This window comes from Artemia sp. Qi Xiang Cuo, chromosome 16, assembly GCF_049724085.1.
Source record: "Artemia sp. Qi Xiang Cuo chromosome 16, ASM4972408v1, whole genome shotgun sequence".
Taxonomy (NCBI): domain Eukaryota; kingdom Metazoa; phylum Arthropoda; class Branchiopoda; order Anostraca; family Artemiidae; genus Artemia; species Artemia sp. Qi Xiang Cuo.
In genome coordinates, this window is record NC_142809.1 from 46112815 (window position 1) to 46131450 (window position 18636).

Consider the following 18636-nt stretch of genomic DNA (forward strand, 5'->3'; position numbering starts at 1 on the left):
CTAACCTAATCATACACCTAACTTTTTGCCTGTCTCTCACCAAACCTAAGCTAACCTAAGTTAAGCGTACATGGGCTAACCTAACCTAACTTAACCTAACCTAACTTAATCTAGTCTAACCTAACCATACTCGCCGGAAAAGGTTAGGATAAGTTATCCGGAGTGCTCAAGATAAGTTAACCTAACTTAACTTAAACAGTGAATTTCCATCATTCAGACTAGTGGGCTGAGACCCCACTAGTGAGCTAGTGGAGTTCCACCATTCAGGCTGGTAGACTAAGACCCCAATTCCGAGCTAGTGAATTTCCACCGTTCAGGCTTGTGGACTGGGACCCAAATTCTGAACTAGTGGATTTCCACCATTCGGGCTGGTGGACTAAGACCACAATTTTCCAACTCTTGCATTTCATGACAGAAATTCAAAATGAACTTCGAAAAATCAAGAGAATGTAACTGTGAGAAGGTACAGCACAACAAGTCACTACTGAAATATTCCAACTCTTGCATTTCACGACAGAAATTCAAAATGAAATTTGAAAAATTAAGACAATGTAACTGTGATATGGTAAGTGTGTAAGTTTTTGTGTGTGTGTAAGTTTTGGCGTGTGTGTGTGTAAGTTTTTGTGTGTGTGCGTAAGTTTTCGTGTGTGTGTGTTTAAGATTTTGTGTGTGTGTGTAAGTTTTTGTGAGTGTGTGTAAGTTTTTGTGTGTCTAAGCTTTTGTGGGTGTAAGTTTTTGTGTGTGTGTGTGTGTAAGTTTTTGTGTGTCTAAGCTTTTGTGTGTGTAAGTTTTGACGTGTGTGTGTGTGTGTGTGTAAGTTTTTGTTTGCATGTAAGTTTTTGTGTGCATGTGTAAGTGTGTGTGTGTGTGTGTGTGTTTGTGTGGGTGGGTGTGTGTGGGTGTGGCGGTGTGTGTGTGTGTGTGTGTGTGTGTGTGTGTGTGAGAGTTTTTGTGTGTGTGTGTGTGTGTGTGTTTGTGTGTGTGTGTGTGTGTGTGTGTGTGTGTGTGTGTGTGTGTGTGTGTGTGTGTGTGTGTGTGTGTGTGTGTGTGTGTGTGTGTGTGTGTGTGTGTGTGTGTGTGTAAGTTTTTGTGTGTGTATTTTTTTGTGTGTGTGTGTAAGTTTTTGTGTGTGTGTGTAAGTTTTTGTGTGTGTGTAGTTTGTGTGTGCATGTAAGTTTTTGTGTTCATGTAAGTTTTTGCATTTGTGTGTAAGTTTTGTGTGTGTGTGTAAGTTTTTGTGTGTCTAAGCTTTGTGTGTGTGGGTGTAAGTTTGTGTGTGTGTGTGTGTAAGTTTGTGTGTGTGTGTGTGTGTGTGTGTATGTTTTGTGTGTGTGTTTTTGTGTGTGTGTGTGTGTGTGTGTGTGTGTGTGTAAGTTTTGTGTGTGTGTGTAAGTTTTGTGCGTGTGTGTGTGAGTTTTGTTGTGTGTGTGTGTATGTTTTGTGTGTGTGTGTGTGTGTGTGTGTGTGTGTGTGCAAGTTTTGCGTGTGTGTGTGTGTTGTGTGTGTGTGTGTGTGTGTGTGTGTGTGTGTGTGTGTGTGTGTGTGTAAGTTTTTGTGTGCATGTAGGTTTGTGTGCATGTAAGTTTTCATGTGCATGTGTAAGTTTTGTGTGTGTGTGTGTGTGTGTAAGTTTTTGTGTGTGTGTAAGTTTTGGCGTGTGTGTGTAAGTTTTCGTTTGTGTGTGTGTGTGTGTGTGTGAGTTTTTTTTTTGTGTTTTTTTGTGTTTGTGTTTTTTTGTTTTGTTGTGTGTGTGTTTTTGTTTGTGTGTTTGTGTGTGTGTGTGTGTGTGTGTGTGTGTGTGTGTGTGTGTGTGTGTGTGTGTGTGTGTGTGTGTGTGTGTGTGTGTGTGTGTGTGTGTGTGTGTGTGTGTGTGTGTGTGTGTGTGTGTGTGTGTGTGTGTGTGTGTGTGTGTGTGTGTGTGTGTGTGTGTGTGTGTGTGTGTGTGTGTGTGTGTGTGTGTGTTTTGTGTGCATGTAAGTTTTTGTGTGCATGTAAGTTTTCGTGTGCATGTGTAAGTTTTTGTGTGTGTGTGTGTGTGTAAGTTTTGTGTGCGTGTAAGTTTTGGCATGTGTGTGTGTAAGTTTTTGTGTGTGTGTGTGTGTAAGTTTTCATGTGTGGGTGTGTAAGTTTTTGTGTGTGTGTGTGTAAGTTTTCGTGTGTGTGTGTAAGTTTTCGTGTGTGTGTGTAAGTTTTTGTGTGTGCGTGTAAGATTTTGTGTGTGTGTAAGTTTTTGTGTGCATGTAAGATTTTATGTGCATGTAAGTTTTCGTGTTCTTGTGTAAGTTTTTTGTGTGTATGTGTGTGTGTGTGTGTGTGTGTGTGTGTGTGTGTGTGTGTGCTTAAGTTTTAGTGTGTGTGTGTAAGTTTTTTTGTGTGTGTGTTATTGTTTTTGAGTGTGTGTAAGTTTTTGTGTGTGTAAGTTTTTGTGTACATGTAAGTTTTTGTGTGCATGTAAGTTTTTGCGTGTGGTTGTATGTTTTTGCGTGTGTGTGTAAGTTTTTGTGTGTGTGTGTGTGTAAGTGTTTTTGTTAGTTATATTGTGAGTGTGATAGTTTTTAAGTTTGTGTTTGTGTAATTGTTGGTGTTTGTTTGTGTGTGTGTGTGTGTGTGAGTTTTTGTGTGAAGAAAACTATCTCAGAAAAGACAAAAATAGCAAACCACTCATCTCAATTATAGGTTTCAGTCAACACACACCTATGAAAGTCTAATAAATCCAGCCAAGAAAAGTCAAAAATAGCAAACTACATAACCCAAATCATAGGTTTCTGAAATGACACACCTATGAAAGGCTAAGAAATCTAGCTCAGAAAAGTCAAAAATAGCAAACTAGTCATCCCAAACTATAGGTTTCAGACAAAACACACCAACGAAAGACTAAGAAATCTAGCTCAAAAAAGTCAAAAGTATCAAACCACCCATCACAAATCATATGTTTCAGTTAACACACACCAACGAAAGACTAAGAAATCCAATTCAGAAAAGCCCGAAATATTAATGTATATATCACAAATCATAGGTTTCAGACAACATTCACCTATGAACGTCTAAGAAACCTAGCTCCGAAAAGTCAAAAATAGAAAACTACTCATCCCAAACTATAGGATTCAGACAATAAACACCTATGAAAGGCTAAGAAATCCAGCTCAGACAAGTCAAAAGTAGCAATCCACCCATCCCAAATCATAGGTTTCAGACAACACACACCTATGAAAGACTAAGAAATCCAACTCAGAAAAGCCTGAAATAGTAATTTACATATCCCAAATCATAAGTTTCAGACTGCATTCACCTAAGAAATACTAAGAAACCTTAGCTTAGAAAAGTCTGAAATAGCCAAGTACTCATCCCAAACTCAAAGTTTCAGACAACAAACACCTATGAGTGACTAAGAATCCTAGCTCTGAAAAGTCTAAAAAGCACACTATATCTCCCAAATCATAATTTTCTGAAAGGACACACCTATGAAAGGCTAAGAAATCTAGCTCAGAAAAGTCGAAAATAGCAAATTAACCATCCCAAATCATAGGTTTCAGTCAACACACACCTACGAATTTCTATTAAATCCTTCTCAGAAAAGTAAAAAAATAGCAACCCACTCACCCCAAATCATAGGTTTCAGACACCACACACTTATGAAAGACTCAGAACTTCGGTTATGAAAGGTCAAAAATAGCAAATTACATATCCAAAATCATAGGTTTCAGACAATACTCACCTATGAACGGCTAAGAAACCTAGCTCAGAAAAGTCAAAAATAGCAAACTAGTCATCCCAAACTATAGGTTTCAGACAACAAACACCTATGAAAGTCTAAGAAATCCATCTCAGAAAAGTCAAAATTAGAAATCAACCCATCCCAAATCATAGGTTTCAGACAACACACACCTATGAAAGACTAAGAAATCCAGCTCAGAAAAGTCAAAAATAGCAAACTACATATCCCAAATCATAGGTTTCAGTCAACACACACCAACGAAAGACTAAGAAACCTAGCTCAGAAAAGTCAAAATAGCAAACTACACATCCCAAACTATTGGTTTCAGACAACATTCACCTACGAAATACTATAAAATCTTAGCTCAGAAAAGCCTGAAATAGCAAACTACACATCCCAAATCATAATGTTCTGACAACACATACCTATGAAAGGCTAAGAAACCTAGCTCAGAAAAGTCGAAAATAGCAAATTACACATTCCCAAATCATAGGTTTCAGACACCACACACCTATGAAAGACTAAGAAATCCAACTCCGAAAAGCCCGAAATAGTAATTTACATATCCCAAACTATAGGTTTCAGACAGCATTCACCTAAGAAATACTAAGAAAGCTTAGCTCAGAAAAGTCTGAAATAGCAAACTAGACATCCCAAACTCGAAGTTTCAGACAACAAACACCTATGAGTGACTAAGAATCAGAGCTCTGAAAATTCCAAAAAGCAAACTATACCTCCCAAATCATCGGCTTCAGTCAACACACACCTACGAATGGCTAAGAAATCCAGCTCAGAAAAGTCAAAAATAGAAAATTAACCATCCCAAATCGTAGGTTTCAGTCAACACACACCTACGAATGGCTAAGAAATCCAGCTCAGAAATGTCAGAAAATAGCAACCCACACATCCTAAATCATAGGTTTCAGACACCACACATCTACGAAAGACTAAGAAATCCGGTTATGAAAAGTCGGAAATAGCAAATTACATATCCCAAATCATAGGTTTTAGACAACACTCACCTATGAACGGCTAAGAAACCTAGCTCAGAAAAGTCAAAAATAGCAAACTAGTCATCCCAAACTATAGGTTTCAGACAACAAACACCTATGAAAGGCTAAGAAATCCAGCTCAGAAAAGTCAAAATTAGCAATCAACCCATCCCAAATCATAGGTTTCAGACAACACACACCTATGAAAGACTAAGAAATCCAGCTCAGAAAAGTCAAAAATAGCAACTACATATCCCAAATCATCGGTTTCAGTCAACATACACCAACGAAAGACTAAGAAACCTAGCTCAGAAAAGTCAAAAATAGCAAACTACACATCCCAAACTATTGGTTTCAGACAACATTCCCCTAGGAAATACTCGTAAACCTTAGCACAGAAAAGCCTTAAGTAGCAAACTACACACCCCAAAACATCGGTTACAGACAACACACCCCACCGAACGCCGGGGCCCCGGGGGGGGGGCACCGGGAGGGCCTTTGGGGGGCCGGAGGGACATTTGGGGACCGGTGGGCCTTTGGGGCACAGGGAGGGCCTTTGGGGGTCCGGAGAGACATTTGGGGGCCAGGGGAGGGCCTTTGGGGGTCCGTTGGTCCTTTGGAAGCTCGATGGGCCTTTGGGGGGCCCGGAGGTGTCCTTTGGGGGTCTGGGTGGGCCTTTGGGGGCGTCGGTGGCCCTTTGGGAGCTTGGGGGGCCTTTGTGGCACAAGGAGGGCCTTTGGGTGCCTGGGGGACATTTGGGGACCGGTGGAGGGCCTTTGGGACCCGTTGGTCCTTTGGGAGCTCGATGGGCCTGTGGGGGGGGGGGCCGGGGATGTCCTTTGAGGGTCTGAGGAGGGCGTTTGGGGGGCGGGGGCCCTATGGGACCTTGGGAGACCTTTGGGGCCGGTGTTGGGGCTTTGGGAGCCCGTTGGTCCTTTGGGAGCTCGATGGTCCTTTGGGGGGCCCGGGGATGGCCTTTGGGGGTCTGGGTGGGCCTTTGGGGGCGCCGGTGGCTCTTTGGGAGCCCGGGGGACCGTTGAGGACCGGGGGAGGGCCTCTGTGGTCCGGGGGGCTCTTTGGGTGTCCGGGGGCCCTTTGAGGACCAGAGGAGGGCCTTTGAGGGTCTGAGGAGGGCGTTTGGGGGGCTGGGGCTCTTTGGGAGCTTGGGGGACATTTGCGTACCGGGGGCTACCTGGGGGGTTGGGGGGGGGGATCGGAACCCTTTGGGGTTGGGGTAGAGGACCTCACAACACTGTTCAAATGGAACTTGTGTATTATAACGACCACAGAGTTTCACCCTCAAATTCTCTTCTAAAACCTTTCTTAAAATCTTCTTTCAAATGGCTCAAACTGTTTCGCCAAAATAATCCCATAAAATGGATAAAAGGGTTTCACCCAAATAATCCCTAAACGTAATTTCAGCGTGTTCCCTTTGTTTGGCATCTCTGCGCTAACGCATTTCAAATTTCTAGGAAACCCTTTCCTACGTTAATCTCTTCATCTCATAAATTTTCCTAGCTAAACTATTAGGGTTTCGTTAGAATATCAATTTATCTCTCCGACTTAAAGCTCCGTGAAGCCGTATTTAAAAATAGAATTTCTATCTCTTTAGACTCCCGCATAATTCCAAGATAGCATGTGATGTCAATTATGATTCCTGACACTAAAGATCAATGAAGCCCTATTTAAAAATAGAATATTAATTTTTCTCTCTGTCCTAAAGAATGTTTATCCCTCAGACCTAAGATTAAAGAAGCCTTAATGTTTATTAATTCTCCCCTTCGTGAATCAATAATTTCCCCTAGCGATTATGTAAATCAAGTTCACAGGTGCTATTTCTCAGGTTAAGCTAACCAAACAACAATGAAGCCATGTTTGTTTCTTAATTCCCCCTTCCTCAGACCTAAGATTAAAGAAGCCTTAATGTTTCTTAATTCTCCCCTTCGTGAATCAATAATTTCCCCTAGCGATTATGTAAATCAAGTTCACAGGTGCTATTTCTCAGGTTAAGCTAACCAAACAACAATGAAGCCATGTTTGTTTCTTAATTCCCCCTTCCTCAGACCTAAGATTAAAGAAGCCTTAATGTTTCTTAATTCCCCCCTTTGTGAATCAATAATTTCCCCTAGCGATTATGTAAATCAAGTTCACGGAAATTCACTTCCCCTTCGATTACGCAATCAATTTCTCTGAGATCCACTTTCCCTTCGAGTTCTAGATCAATAACACTGTTCCCGTTAGAATTCACTGCACAGATGCAACCTTCGCCCCCCGAGTTATTACACATAGAAACAACAAATAACTCGACCTTGGAAAAAGAGGTCATTGACCCCATTACGTAATCTTTCTCCCTAGGGAGGCTATGCCCTTATTTGGGGTGCAAAAAAAATTGTAGGTGGCAGCAGGGGTGAGCAATGGGAGTCAATAAGGCCCTTCTACTATTGATCAGGTGGGCAGCTTCACTTACCTTGGTAGTATTATTAGTAAAGATGGTGGGAGCAGTGAAGATGTTAAAAGTAGAATAGCCATGGCTTAGGGTGTTTTTTCACAGTTAAAAAAAAGTTTGGAAGAATAAGAAGATAAGTCTGTAAACCAAGATTAGAATATTAGAAGCTACAGTGATGACAGTGGTCAAATATGGCTCTGAAGCATGGGCGCTCTGAAAAGCGAATGAAGATTTGCTAGATGTTTTCCAGAGAAATTGCTTAAGTATTGTTCTGGGTACCCGGCTGACTGACCGTATTTCAAACAATATGCTGTACGAAAAATGTGGTTCAATACCGCTCTCTAGGGCTATAATGAAAAAAAGGTTGAGGTGGCTAAGACACGTTGTGCTGATGAAGGATTACAGATTGCCGAAGATTGTTCTTTTCGGCCAACCATCTATGGCTAAATGGAAAGCAGGTAGTCCTCGTCTGGGGCGGGAGGACGTCATAAAGAAAGATTTAAAGGAAATGGGAACTTCTTGGGAAGGTGTAAAAAGGGAGGCTTTAAATAGATTGGGGTAGAGGAGGAGCTTGCGTGGCTGTGTCTAGTAGCAGTAGTAGTATCAGTCAATGACTATTTTGATTCCTATTAAATTATTTAAGATAGTACAAGTACTGTGTCTAAAAAAACTGTTTAGGCTAAACATCTTTACAGTTTGGAGTAATAGTACACATAAGCTCTCTAACATCATTTGTATATTAATTCATTTCCCATTATTTAAGATTGTCTGAAGAAGTTACCCGCATTTACCCTCTTGTAAGGTTGGTAAGATTGGTAAGATCGCACAAAAATATAACTTAAAGAAAGTTATTTCAAAAATAGGGATAATAGAAGAAAAAGAAGCTTACCTTGGGGACAGGGACCACACATATATGATCCAGGTATGTTGAGGCATTGAACCAATGGTGCCACTGAGCATGGTGGCTTTGGAGATTGGCACTCATCAACATCCACGATACATGCTGGAGCGTTACTAGAGCTCTTCCAACCCTTAAAAGATCATACCGTAAGGGAAAATTCAAGGCTTTAGTACTTTCACTGGACACCGAGCACCTTTCACCCTGGCACAAAACTTTAACATTACCTTTGTAATCTTACAGAGCACCTTGTGTTTATAACACAGGCAGAGTCAGCTACAGTCGAGCTTTACTTTTTTGTTGCGTAAAATTATTTTAGGGTAGAGAAAATCAGATTAGCAGCAGCAAAATGAAATATTGGGATGAGTAATCAACTAATTCTGAAATTTTGGAGATTCTTGAAATTCTGAAAGCCTTTCACGATGGCCAGTATTTACCAATAGGCCCAATTGGCCTGGATCGAGGGGAGTGCAATGCTAGGGAGTGCAATAAATTATCACATATCACAATAAATTATTTCGATAAATTACAGTTCGAATAGAAATAAAAAATATACTGGATATTTCGATCACTTGAACAGTGATTTATTTATCGTTTAAGTGTCAGGTGCACTCCATCGCCGCGTAAATCACGCCTCGGGAAACACGAAGCATGCAAGTGAGCTATCGAGGTATTATCACAACAATTTTGAGCCTAACATTGTAGAGGAATGTTTACATTTGAAACCCTTCTTGGTACAAAATACTGATACAGAAAACAAAAGTATGATTAACTGACGTTAGCAAAGTTTTGCGTCATTTTGATGCCTTGTTGACATCTATTCAAATAATGACATAACCTTAAGATTAGTTCTTAGTGTGCCTGCCACACATTGCACAGGAGAATAAACACCTTCACACAAAAAAAAAAGCAAGGAGCAAAACTTTAACAATTGGCTTTGAAGATAGTTCTACTAGTTCTACTAGCAAAAGAATGTATAATGCGTATATGTATTCATGTCTTGCTATCTACCAGAGGATTAATCTTATTTCCAATACCTTGTTGGTTTATTTAATTTACTCAATACGCCCAACATACAAAAATTTGATTCTCCAATTATTATAATAAGTGATATTATTTTGCAATAAAATAAAATTTGTCATCATAAAGATTATTTTCAAACAGTTCGTGGTAACGAACTGTAAGTAAAGAGCGACCCGACTCAATAGTAACCGAAACTCTAAAAACCAGAATTTTGATAGTCATAGATACATCAATAGAATCAAAATTTTATGCTGATTTCAAATATATAAGTTTCATTAAGTTTAGTTCAATCCATCAAAAGTTACATGCCTGAGAGAATTTGCCTTATTTTCGTAATAAGGGGGAAACACCCACAAAAAGTCATTGAACTTTAATGAAAATCAGACCATCGGATTCAGCGTATCAGAAATCCCTGCTGCGGAAGTTTCAAGCTCCTATCTGCAAAAAAGTGGAATTTTGCATTTTTTGTCAGAAGAAAGGTCACGGTTGGGTTTTTTTTTTTTTTTTTTTTTTTTTTTCCAGGGGTGATTTTATCGATCCAGTAGTCCTAGAATATCGTAAGATGGCTCATTTGAACAGAAATTAAAAGTTCTAGTTCCCTTTTTAAGTGACCAAAAAAATTGGAGGGCAACTTGGCCCCCTCCCACGCTCATTCTTTTCCCAAAGTCACCCAATCAAAATTTTGAGATAGCTATTTTATTCAGCATAGTCGAAATCTAATAAATATGTTTTTGAGGATGACTTTATCCCCCGCAGTTCCCGGGGGAAGGGCTGGAAGTTATGAACTTTACCCATTGTTTACATATAGTATTGGTTAATGGGAAGTATAAAGACGTTTCAGGAGGGATTTTTTCTGATGGGGGGGGTCGGAGAAGGGGGTTACGGGAAGGATCAGTCCATGGAGGATGTTTCCTTGGGGGAAGGGACATTTCTATGAAGAGGAAGCCGGATTTTCCGGCATTATTTAAAAAACGATCAGAAATTAAATTAAAAAAAAATATTTTTTTCAACTGAAAGTAGGGAGCAACATTAAAACTTAAAACGAACAGATTTATTACGCATATGAGGGGGTCTTAAGTTTTAGTCAATACCTCGCCCATTTCGCTAAAGTTTTTTTAGTACTTTCAAAAGAGCTATCTATTCCATTTAACCGGCCCTTGTGATTCAGAGGTTTGTAATTCGAATAAAATTCGAACTTTAGCGTAAAGAGCAAGGCATCGCCTAGGGGGCAAACTCCCTAATATACGTAATAAAACATACGAATATAGAAGTTCGTTACGTAAGTTAATTCGTAAGTTACGTCAGAAAAAAATTTTGAGAAAGCCATTTACCTGAAAAAGTAAAATTAATGTGCAAATTTCGTTTTAATTATTCACGCAAGGTGATCCTAAATCGAAACTGCATTCGTTCAAAAATGTTCAGAAGTTAAATAGAAAAAACAAGTTTTTTTTAACTGAAAGTAAGGAGTAACATTGAAACTTAAAATGAACAGATCTTATTCCGTATATATAAGGGGTTGTCCCTTCTTCAACACCTCGCTCTTTACACTAAAGTTTGAATCTGTCACGGAACTTTGTTTTTTAAAACAATAAAAAACTTTAGTTTAAAGAGTAAGGCAATTAGGATGGGACAGCCCACTTAACACACATAATAATTTCTGTTTGCTTTTTGTTTCAAACCCGTTTCTGACTGTCTGTTATAAAAACTAGTTTTTTTTTTATTTAATCTTAAGGAAAATTGACCCTCCCCCCTATGGTATGAATACGGAGCGGCTAAAATGCTTGGGCCTAGAAGTGTCAAAGCTCTAAATCCGAGCCTGCTTTCACACCTAATCAGATTTTGAGTCTCCATCTCCCTTTCAAAAATTCAGTCTATAGGATTTAGTTTATGATGATTTTGACTATTTAAGAAGATGGTTCTGATGACTTCACGAATTTTAGCGGTAGCCTAGTGTAAAAAATACCGTTTTGCAAAAGCTGCTTTAGCTTAAATCGCCAATAAAAGTGAGTAATAATATATTGTATTTCCTTGCTAATTATTTGATTGCTCCTGAGACTATTCTTCCTTCTCCATAAAAATTACATAAATGATGGGCCAAGAAATGCTGTCTTTTTCGTGTTTTAGCCAAACCATTTGAGCTGCTCAGAGACAAACTCGTTTTGAACTATTTGTGGTCAAAGTATTATACTAACTTTCAACTAGTGAGTTAACAAAACCCCTTTTTAATTGGGTAGTAGCTTATCTAAATTAGTAATTAGGACAAGTCATTATTGTATGTATTAAAGCGCATATTTTTTTTTGGTATCGAAAACAAATGACAGTTCCATCCTTATAGGCAGGAGCTTAACTCCAGCATTCTCATTGGTGGGGGAAGGGAAAGGAGGAGTTCATATCCGGAGAGTCAAGGGACATGGGCTATTTAATTTTTTTTCTCCAAATTCTTGGGAGGGCAACTGATTTTCCTTTCTCCCCCCAAACAACGCCACTGCTTATAAGATTTTCTCGTCATTTGACAGTTGTCTCACTCTTCTAACTCTTTTAATTTCTTTTCAGTTGCATATTTTTTTTCTAGTCTTCTTTTCACTCAAACTTGACCAATCATCTTCTAATGAGAGAAAAATATTAGGCTGGAATTGCATCAAGAGCAGTTGAATCGCTTAGAAGGATGACCAACATTTATAACTCTAAAACAATACACATACATGTCTAGGGAAAGTAAATAATTATTTTCTCCTGTGGAGGAGGTTCAATAATTTCAGGGATACTACTATTACTACCCCTGTTCTTACAACTGAACAAAATCAAAAGTGTGTAAGTGCACCCAGGTTGTCAAATTAGCAGGGATAAAATGTTTTATGAAGGGTGTTAAGTTTGATTTTTCAGGGAAGCTTGAGGAGGTGTAAAACCAAATCAAGGGATATTATGTGTGTCCATATTTTTGAAAAGGCGTGTTAAAAATTGTTAAAAATACAGTCCAACATATAAATAATAAGCCAAAAATAGAGATTTTATTTACCAGTGAAAAATACTATGCCAATGAAAAACAAGCAGAAATTAATTCAATAAAAATTTTGCCACAAAAGAAGTTTTTGAAAGAACAGTAAAGAGCTATATTAAATCAAAAATGAGCAGAAATAAAGTAGAATAAATTTCCAAGCGTAAACTACAAGAAATCACCATCAAAGTATAAATGAGACCCTAAACGAACAGAAAATGCAATTAATAGCCGAGCAGAACTCAAAACGAGCAGAAACTAAGAGGAGTAGGGCACGCTCCCCTTGTCTTCTAAAGACCAGAGCATACTTTGCACTTTACTGGAAAAAAAAAACACATTTTAAATGTTTTCCCCTTTTTTAACTTAAACAAATCCAAAACTATTAAGATTTTTAGGAATGAATATTAGTATATTTATGTTAAACTATCAATCCATATTCAATTTATTCGGGCTCACAACGATGACAATATTCTGGTTTTTCATCATCTGCTAGAGATATAACTTCTATGAATTACATTGGAAAACAGAAGCGGCATTGCAGTTTTCCATTTTTATTTGTCACACATATGGAATCTGAAATTTACTCCACTCCGTACAGATTTTGAATTATCAACTTTAAAACTAATTCTTGCAAAACAGGGTCGTTGGTATTTGGAGTTTCGGCTGAATTTAGATCATCAATTTTGACTGGATTATGGATTTAATCACCAGCATTCAGGATCAATATCAAACAAATTTCATAGTCATAGTGACAATGACATACTGACAAATAGTCATAGAAAACAATGTCATAGTTCATACTTTTGAAATTCGGTTGCATACACATATACAGCCTTTTTTCCAAATATCTTCTCTCAGATCATTTTCAGTCTTAAAAAGGGCACTAGAGCTTCTGATTAATCCAATGAGTCCCCTTTGAAGTTTATATTTGATCATCCTTTCTATGAAAACCTTATATGCCCCCAGGCTATGACTTACAACCCTTGTCCCGAGGACTGTTGGGGGGGGGGGTGTTATCTTCAAAGACATTTTTTCCAGACCTGTCAACTACGCTTAACAAAATGGCTATCTCAACATTTTGATTGGATGTGTTTGGTGAAATGATGGGCGTGGGGAGGATTGATTCCCCCAATCGCTTTTGACTATTAGAAAAGGTACTAGCCCTCTCAATTTCCAATTGAATGAGCTCTTTCGAAGTTTCTACGATAACTAATTCTAATATAAATGTCCTGGTCTATAAGAAAATAATAAACATGATAATTAAATAATACACTGTGCCCATATCACTCTTTACTTAGGCAGCGCTATAGCGCTGACTATGATGCTACTTAGGTAAGTTAAGTTGTCCCCTTGGTCAATCTTCTTGCTACCCAACATCCCCTTTCCACCTTCACCTAATCCTATCTTTAGCGACTTAGTATTCTTAACATTAAATTTCAAACCTATTCCAACACCCTGAACTCAGAAAACCTCTAAAGGGCCGGTGATCTCCATTACCTCCCCTCGTAAGATAAATGACCACCCCCGTGCATTGCTGGTAGTCTATTACAAAGATAAAAGTTGAACATCAACTTTACAATTTCCATATGCCCTCTTTTTTCCACCAGCATCCGTGTTGCTGCTTCCACAGCATGGCTCCGGATTTAGCAGCAAATAATAGTGCCAATCCAGTTAAACAATCTTCTGGCCAAGCCAGAGTGAATACCAACCCCTGAATCCACAACCTGGTGGAACCAAATCGTGCTAAGCCTCATTCAATTTAAATTTTCCCGCTCTCACGAATTTATCTTTGGGAGAAGCGTAGAACCAGGCTCTGGCACATCCGATGATGCCAGCCATCAAGAAAAATTGGCTAAACTGGCCTCTTAATCACCAACGGTGAAAGTAACACTACATCTCAATTAAAACGCAAATTAACCCCTGGCATAATTTGAGATAATCCATGGCCGATAATGCAAAGGCCTGTGAAAACGATAGACGTGCAGGGAAAACAGCTAAAAGTCCGGGAAAACCACTAGTCTTTTCATTCTGGGTCCCATCCCTACAACAATTGTATAAAGAACAAACGCCGATTTCAATTGAAGATGAGATTGAAGACTGGAAAGGCAAGGCCTCGGTAAAGGGATCACAACTGGCCCACCAGTAGTATGCTGAAGGAACTGCCACTCTTTTAAAACACCCCGCAGGGGATCTTAACCAAGGGATAGCTGCCTCTCATGAAAGAGCAAAACCTCCTTTGGGTTGATAATCTCAAATATTGCTAGATGGCACCCCCTTTCAGTTCGTTGTGTATTGATATGGTGAGTAATATGGTCCATCAGGTGCGTTGCGGTGAGGGTCTTGCGGGCCGCACCAATAAGCCTCACGGGCCGCATGCGGCCCACGGGCCGTGGGTTGCCGACCCGTGGTTTACGGGGTTCAGGTTTTCTATGCTTGACTATTCTAACTGGGCATGTTTTTATCAAAAATCAGTTGGACAATAGAACTCATTATATCGAAAGCCTGTGACGCATCACCTTCAATTTCAAAATCTGATTCAGATTCCTTTCAAAGCTTTTCTAATCCCATCCAACATTCAATGTCTCCCAACTTTTCCACAATCCGTTGTAGGTTGTTTAACCGAATTTTATGACCATTTTGTTTTATTCGCAAAGGGCCATGGACCTTTTGGTTTCCCTTAAGCTCTTTTAGTCTCGTCATTTTGTAATTCTCTTAAAATTCTATTTTCCGCCACTGCAGGCTGAATCCGAAAATGTTGTCTCTTTTTTGCATTTCTTTGTTCTTTTTCACTTTCCTCAACTTTTCAATCACACAAAATAAATAGTCATTAAATTTGAATTGGACTCCAGTGTCCACCATCTTTGACTGCATGTTTTTATTGTATTTTGTTTAATATTTCTTTTCTCCCTTCTAGTTTTATGTTCTTTTGTTGTAGTATTAAATAAATCTCCTTCAAATGGGAATTGGATTCCCACATTTGGTTTTTCATATTGTACAAAAAATCTCTGAACTTTACGAGGAATAGCGCATACGATAAGTTTCTTCTCTTTTTTCTTTGTCACAATGACTGTTTCACCTTGATATATAATTGTCAGCGGCTCAAATTCGGTAAAAGTTTTCTGTTTTCTGAAAATCAGTTTCACTTTTCTTATTTTCAATATTGCGTGGCCAAGCCGCTCCCGCATTCCATTTTTCCGGATCACCCACATTTTGAACAGGAGTATCAAGCATTTAATTTTTTCAACAGGGTTGCTTGGCCTCCCATTTTGTTTCATAGGTTGGTCCATTTCCCCGCATAGTCAACGAAGTAGCATGTTTTTTCGTATTAGCATTTAATGTCTAACAGTTTTCGTTCTTTCTCAACTGATCCTTACAGAAATTATTATGGCTATCCGATAGCCTAGAAGTCATTTGTGATAAAATCTCACTCTCTGGATTCCCCAGCGGGCTTCTATTAGTCCTAACATGGTTTTTCTAAACTCTTGGCGATCTTTCTCTTCATCTGCGTCTCTGGCTATTCTATCATTCTCCTCTTTCTGCTCTCTAGCCATTCTATCTTTCTCCTCTATTTGTTCCCTAGCCATTCTTTCTTTCTCTCTTTCTTTTCTATCTTCCTCCTGAAATTTAATATATGTTGTGTCATATCTACATGACTACTTTTTCCTGTCCCCTGCTTGACACTGAGCTCCTGCTATTCCTGCTGTTTGGTCTACTTTGATTCCCTCTGTAGTTATAAACTCTTAATTGATTTTCTGAATCTGTTCGTTTCATATTTTTTTTTTGTTCTGTATGTTCATTATCTCTAATCGACAACTCCCCATCATTTGGCATGGCATCTGAGGGGTGAGTTGGTCTAGTTTCCCATGTATTTTCATATAATAATTTTTCTTCGTGTATTACTATTTCTGTTTCTATTTCGTGCTCTCTCATATTACCGGGTCTACTTATTTTTCGTTGTATTTTTGTACTCCTATTTCTGTTTCTCTATCTGGGTGTCTCCTACCTGGAAAAAAATTCTTCTGAGTCAGTTGTATATTTTGCTTTTCCTTCACCGTTCGCACTGGGGATTGTTCTATTAAAAAAATTTCTGGGGAGTTTCCCCCTTCGTATGGGTCAGAACGTTCTATTTCACCCCCTAAAAGATATATGATTTCACTTAATGATGAGTTTACTTGGGTACTTTTAGCGGGAGTCGCATATAAATGTGAATCTGAAAAGGATTTTTTCTGGTTTACCGCGGTAGATTTCCTCGACTAACTATCTAACTCAATTAAGTTTTGCTTATTTCCAGACCTTGTGTTAATCTTCCCTGGTTCCTACATCATTTTAAAATTCAGCTAATATCAAAATACGTCTTCAAACGGTCAACTGTACATCTGATAATATCTCGTGATAAATTGTTATGTCTCAATTGGCCAATTTTGTTCGCAAATAAATTAGTTGCGTGATATATTGATTCGTAAAATTATTAATTATATTAATAATTGGATCTTCAACATATATTAATTGCATCTTCAACATGTTCAGCTTAGTAGCGTTTTGATCAGGTGAATAATGATGGTAGCATTAGTTTTTCACCAGCAACTACATTCTGATTCGCAGCTAAGTTGTTGATAAGTTCCAAAACATCTGGCACAGTAAAAATGGCTACACATTTGGAGGTTGCAGTCCTAGTTATTTAAAAAGAATGGATCCAAAAGAAAAATATCAATCAATATTTACTGAACTTTAAATCAAAGAAATCAAATTAATTGTTTCAATTTTACGGATATATAAACAGGTAATTCCAAGAGGTATTGGCTGTATCAAATTTTACAATTATAATTAAATAAAAATTGTTTTCGCTAAGATCAAGTCAAAGGCTTTTTCTGGTACGTAATGTATATCCTAGGCAGCGCAATGGCGCTGCCTAAGTAAAGAACGATGTTGGCAAAATGTATTATTTATTTTTTTGGTTTTTCGTTTTTTGTTTTTCATACCAGGGCAATTCGTATCGAAGGAGTTGTCGTAAAAACTTCGAAAAGGGCTCATTCGATTGGAAATTGGAGTGGCTAGTGCCCTTTTTAATATTCAAAAGTGATTGAGGGTCAACAAGCCCCCCCCCCACGCCTAGCATTCCCCCAAAAACATCCAATCTAAATTTTGAGATAGCCATTTTGTTCAGCGTAGTTGATTTCCAAATAGAAAATACATTTTTGAGGAGGACACTCCCCCACAACCTTCAGCCCTCAGGGCAAGGGTTTTAAGTTTTGCCCTGGGGGCATGTAAGGTTTTTCATAGAAGGCGTTGTCGTAGAAGCTTCAAAAAAGGCTCATTCGATTGGAAATTTAAAGGGCTAGAACCCTTTTTAGTAGTCGAAAGTGATTGGAGAGCAACTAACCCCCCTCTCACGCCCACCTTTTCCCTAAACACATCTAATCAAAATTTTGAGATACCCATTTTATTCAACGTAGTTTTAAGTTCTGAAAATTGGTCTTTGAGGATGACAACCCCCCCCCCCCCCCACAGCCTTCAGGGCAAGGGTTGCAAGCTATACCTTGGGGGCATATAAGGTTTTTATAGAACGCGTTGTCGTAGAAACTTCAAAAAGGGCTCATTCGATTCAAAAATTGAAATGGCTAGTGCCCTTTTTAATAGTCGAAAGTGATTGGAAGGCAACTAACACCCCTTCCAGGCCCCCCATTTCCCCAGACATATCCAATAAAATTTTGAGATAGCCATTTTTTCCACGCAGTTCTAACTTCAGGAAATTATACCATTATGCAGGACACTCCCCCACAGTCTTCAGGGCAAGGGTTATAAGTTATGCCCTGGGGGCATATAAGGTTTTTATTGAAATCTTTGTCGTAGAAACTTGCAAAATGACTCATTCGATTTGAAATTCAAAGGGATAGTGCCCTTTTTAATAGTCGAAAGTGATTTGAGGGCAACTAACCCCCCTCTCACGCCCACCTTTTCCCCAAACACATCCAATCAAAATTTTAGATAGTCATTTTGTTCAACGTAGTTGAAAGTTTTGGAAATTAGGTCTTTAAGGATCGCAAACCCCTCCCCCCACATCCCTTAGGGCAAGGGTTGTAAGTTATGCCCTTGGGGCATATAAGGTTTTATTGAAAGTGTTGTCGTAGAAACTTCAAAAGGGCTCATTCAATTGGAGATTGAAAGGGCTAGTGCCTTTTTTAATAGTTGAAAGTGATTGGAGAGCTACTAACACCCCTCTCACGCCCACCATTTTCCCAAACACATCCAATCAAAATTTTGTTCAACGTAGTTAAAAGTTCTTGAAATTAGGTCTTTTAGGATGATGACCCCCTATTATTTAAATTAAAATAAATAACCAAGTCAAACTCAAACGAGCAGAAATTAACATAAGTTGGGCTCAAAACCCCTGTGTTTTCTCAAGGCCCGAACATAATTTGCACTTTACTGAAAAAAATACAAATTAATGTCCATTGTCAGTTTAATATACATATACTGATATGTAGTAATCAAAATGTTAATATTACTTCATTTATTAAATTTATAAAAGTAAAAACATTTATATTTTATCAGTAAGTGCAGATTTTG

At 38.6% G+C, this 18636-nt stretch overlaps 1 protein-coding gene across 1 annotated transcript in view; it reads right to left on the bottom strand.

The window, feature by feature from the left end:
* The window catches only part of LOC148942958 (cubilin-like), a 405682-nt gene that overhangs the window by 308923 nt on the left and 78123 nt on the right, over positions 1–18636 (bottom strand). Inside the window, exon 8 of the mRNA XM_089102575.1 lies at positions 8043–8184. Coding sequence (XP_088958701.1) covers positions 8043–8184 — 142 coding nt within the window. The remainder of the gene's footprint in view (positions 1–8042; positions 8185–18636) is intronic.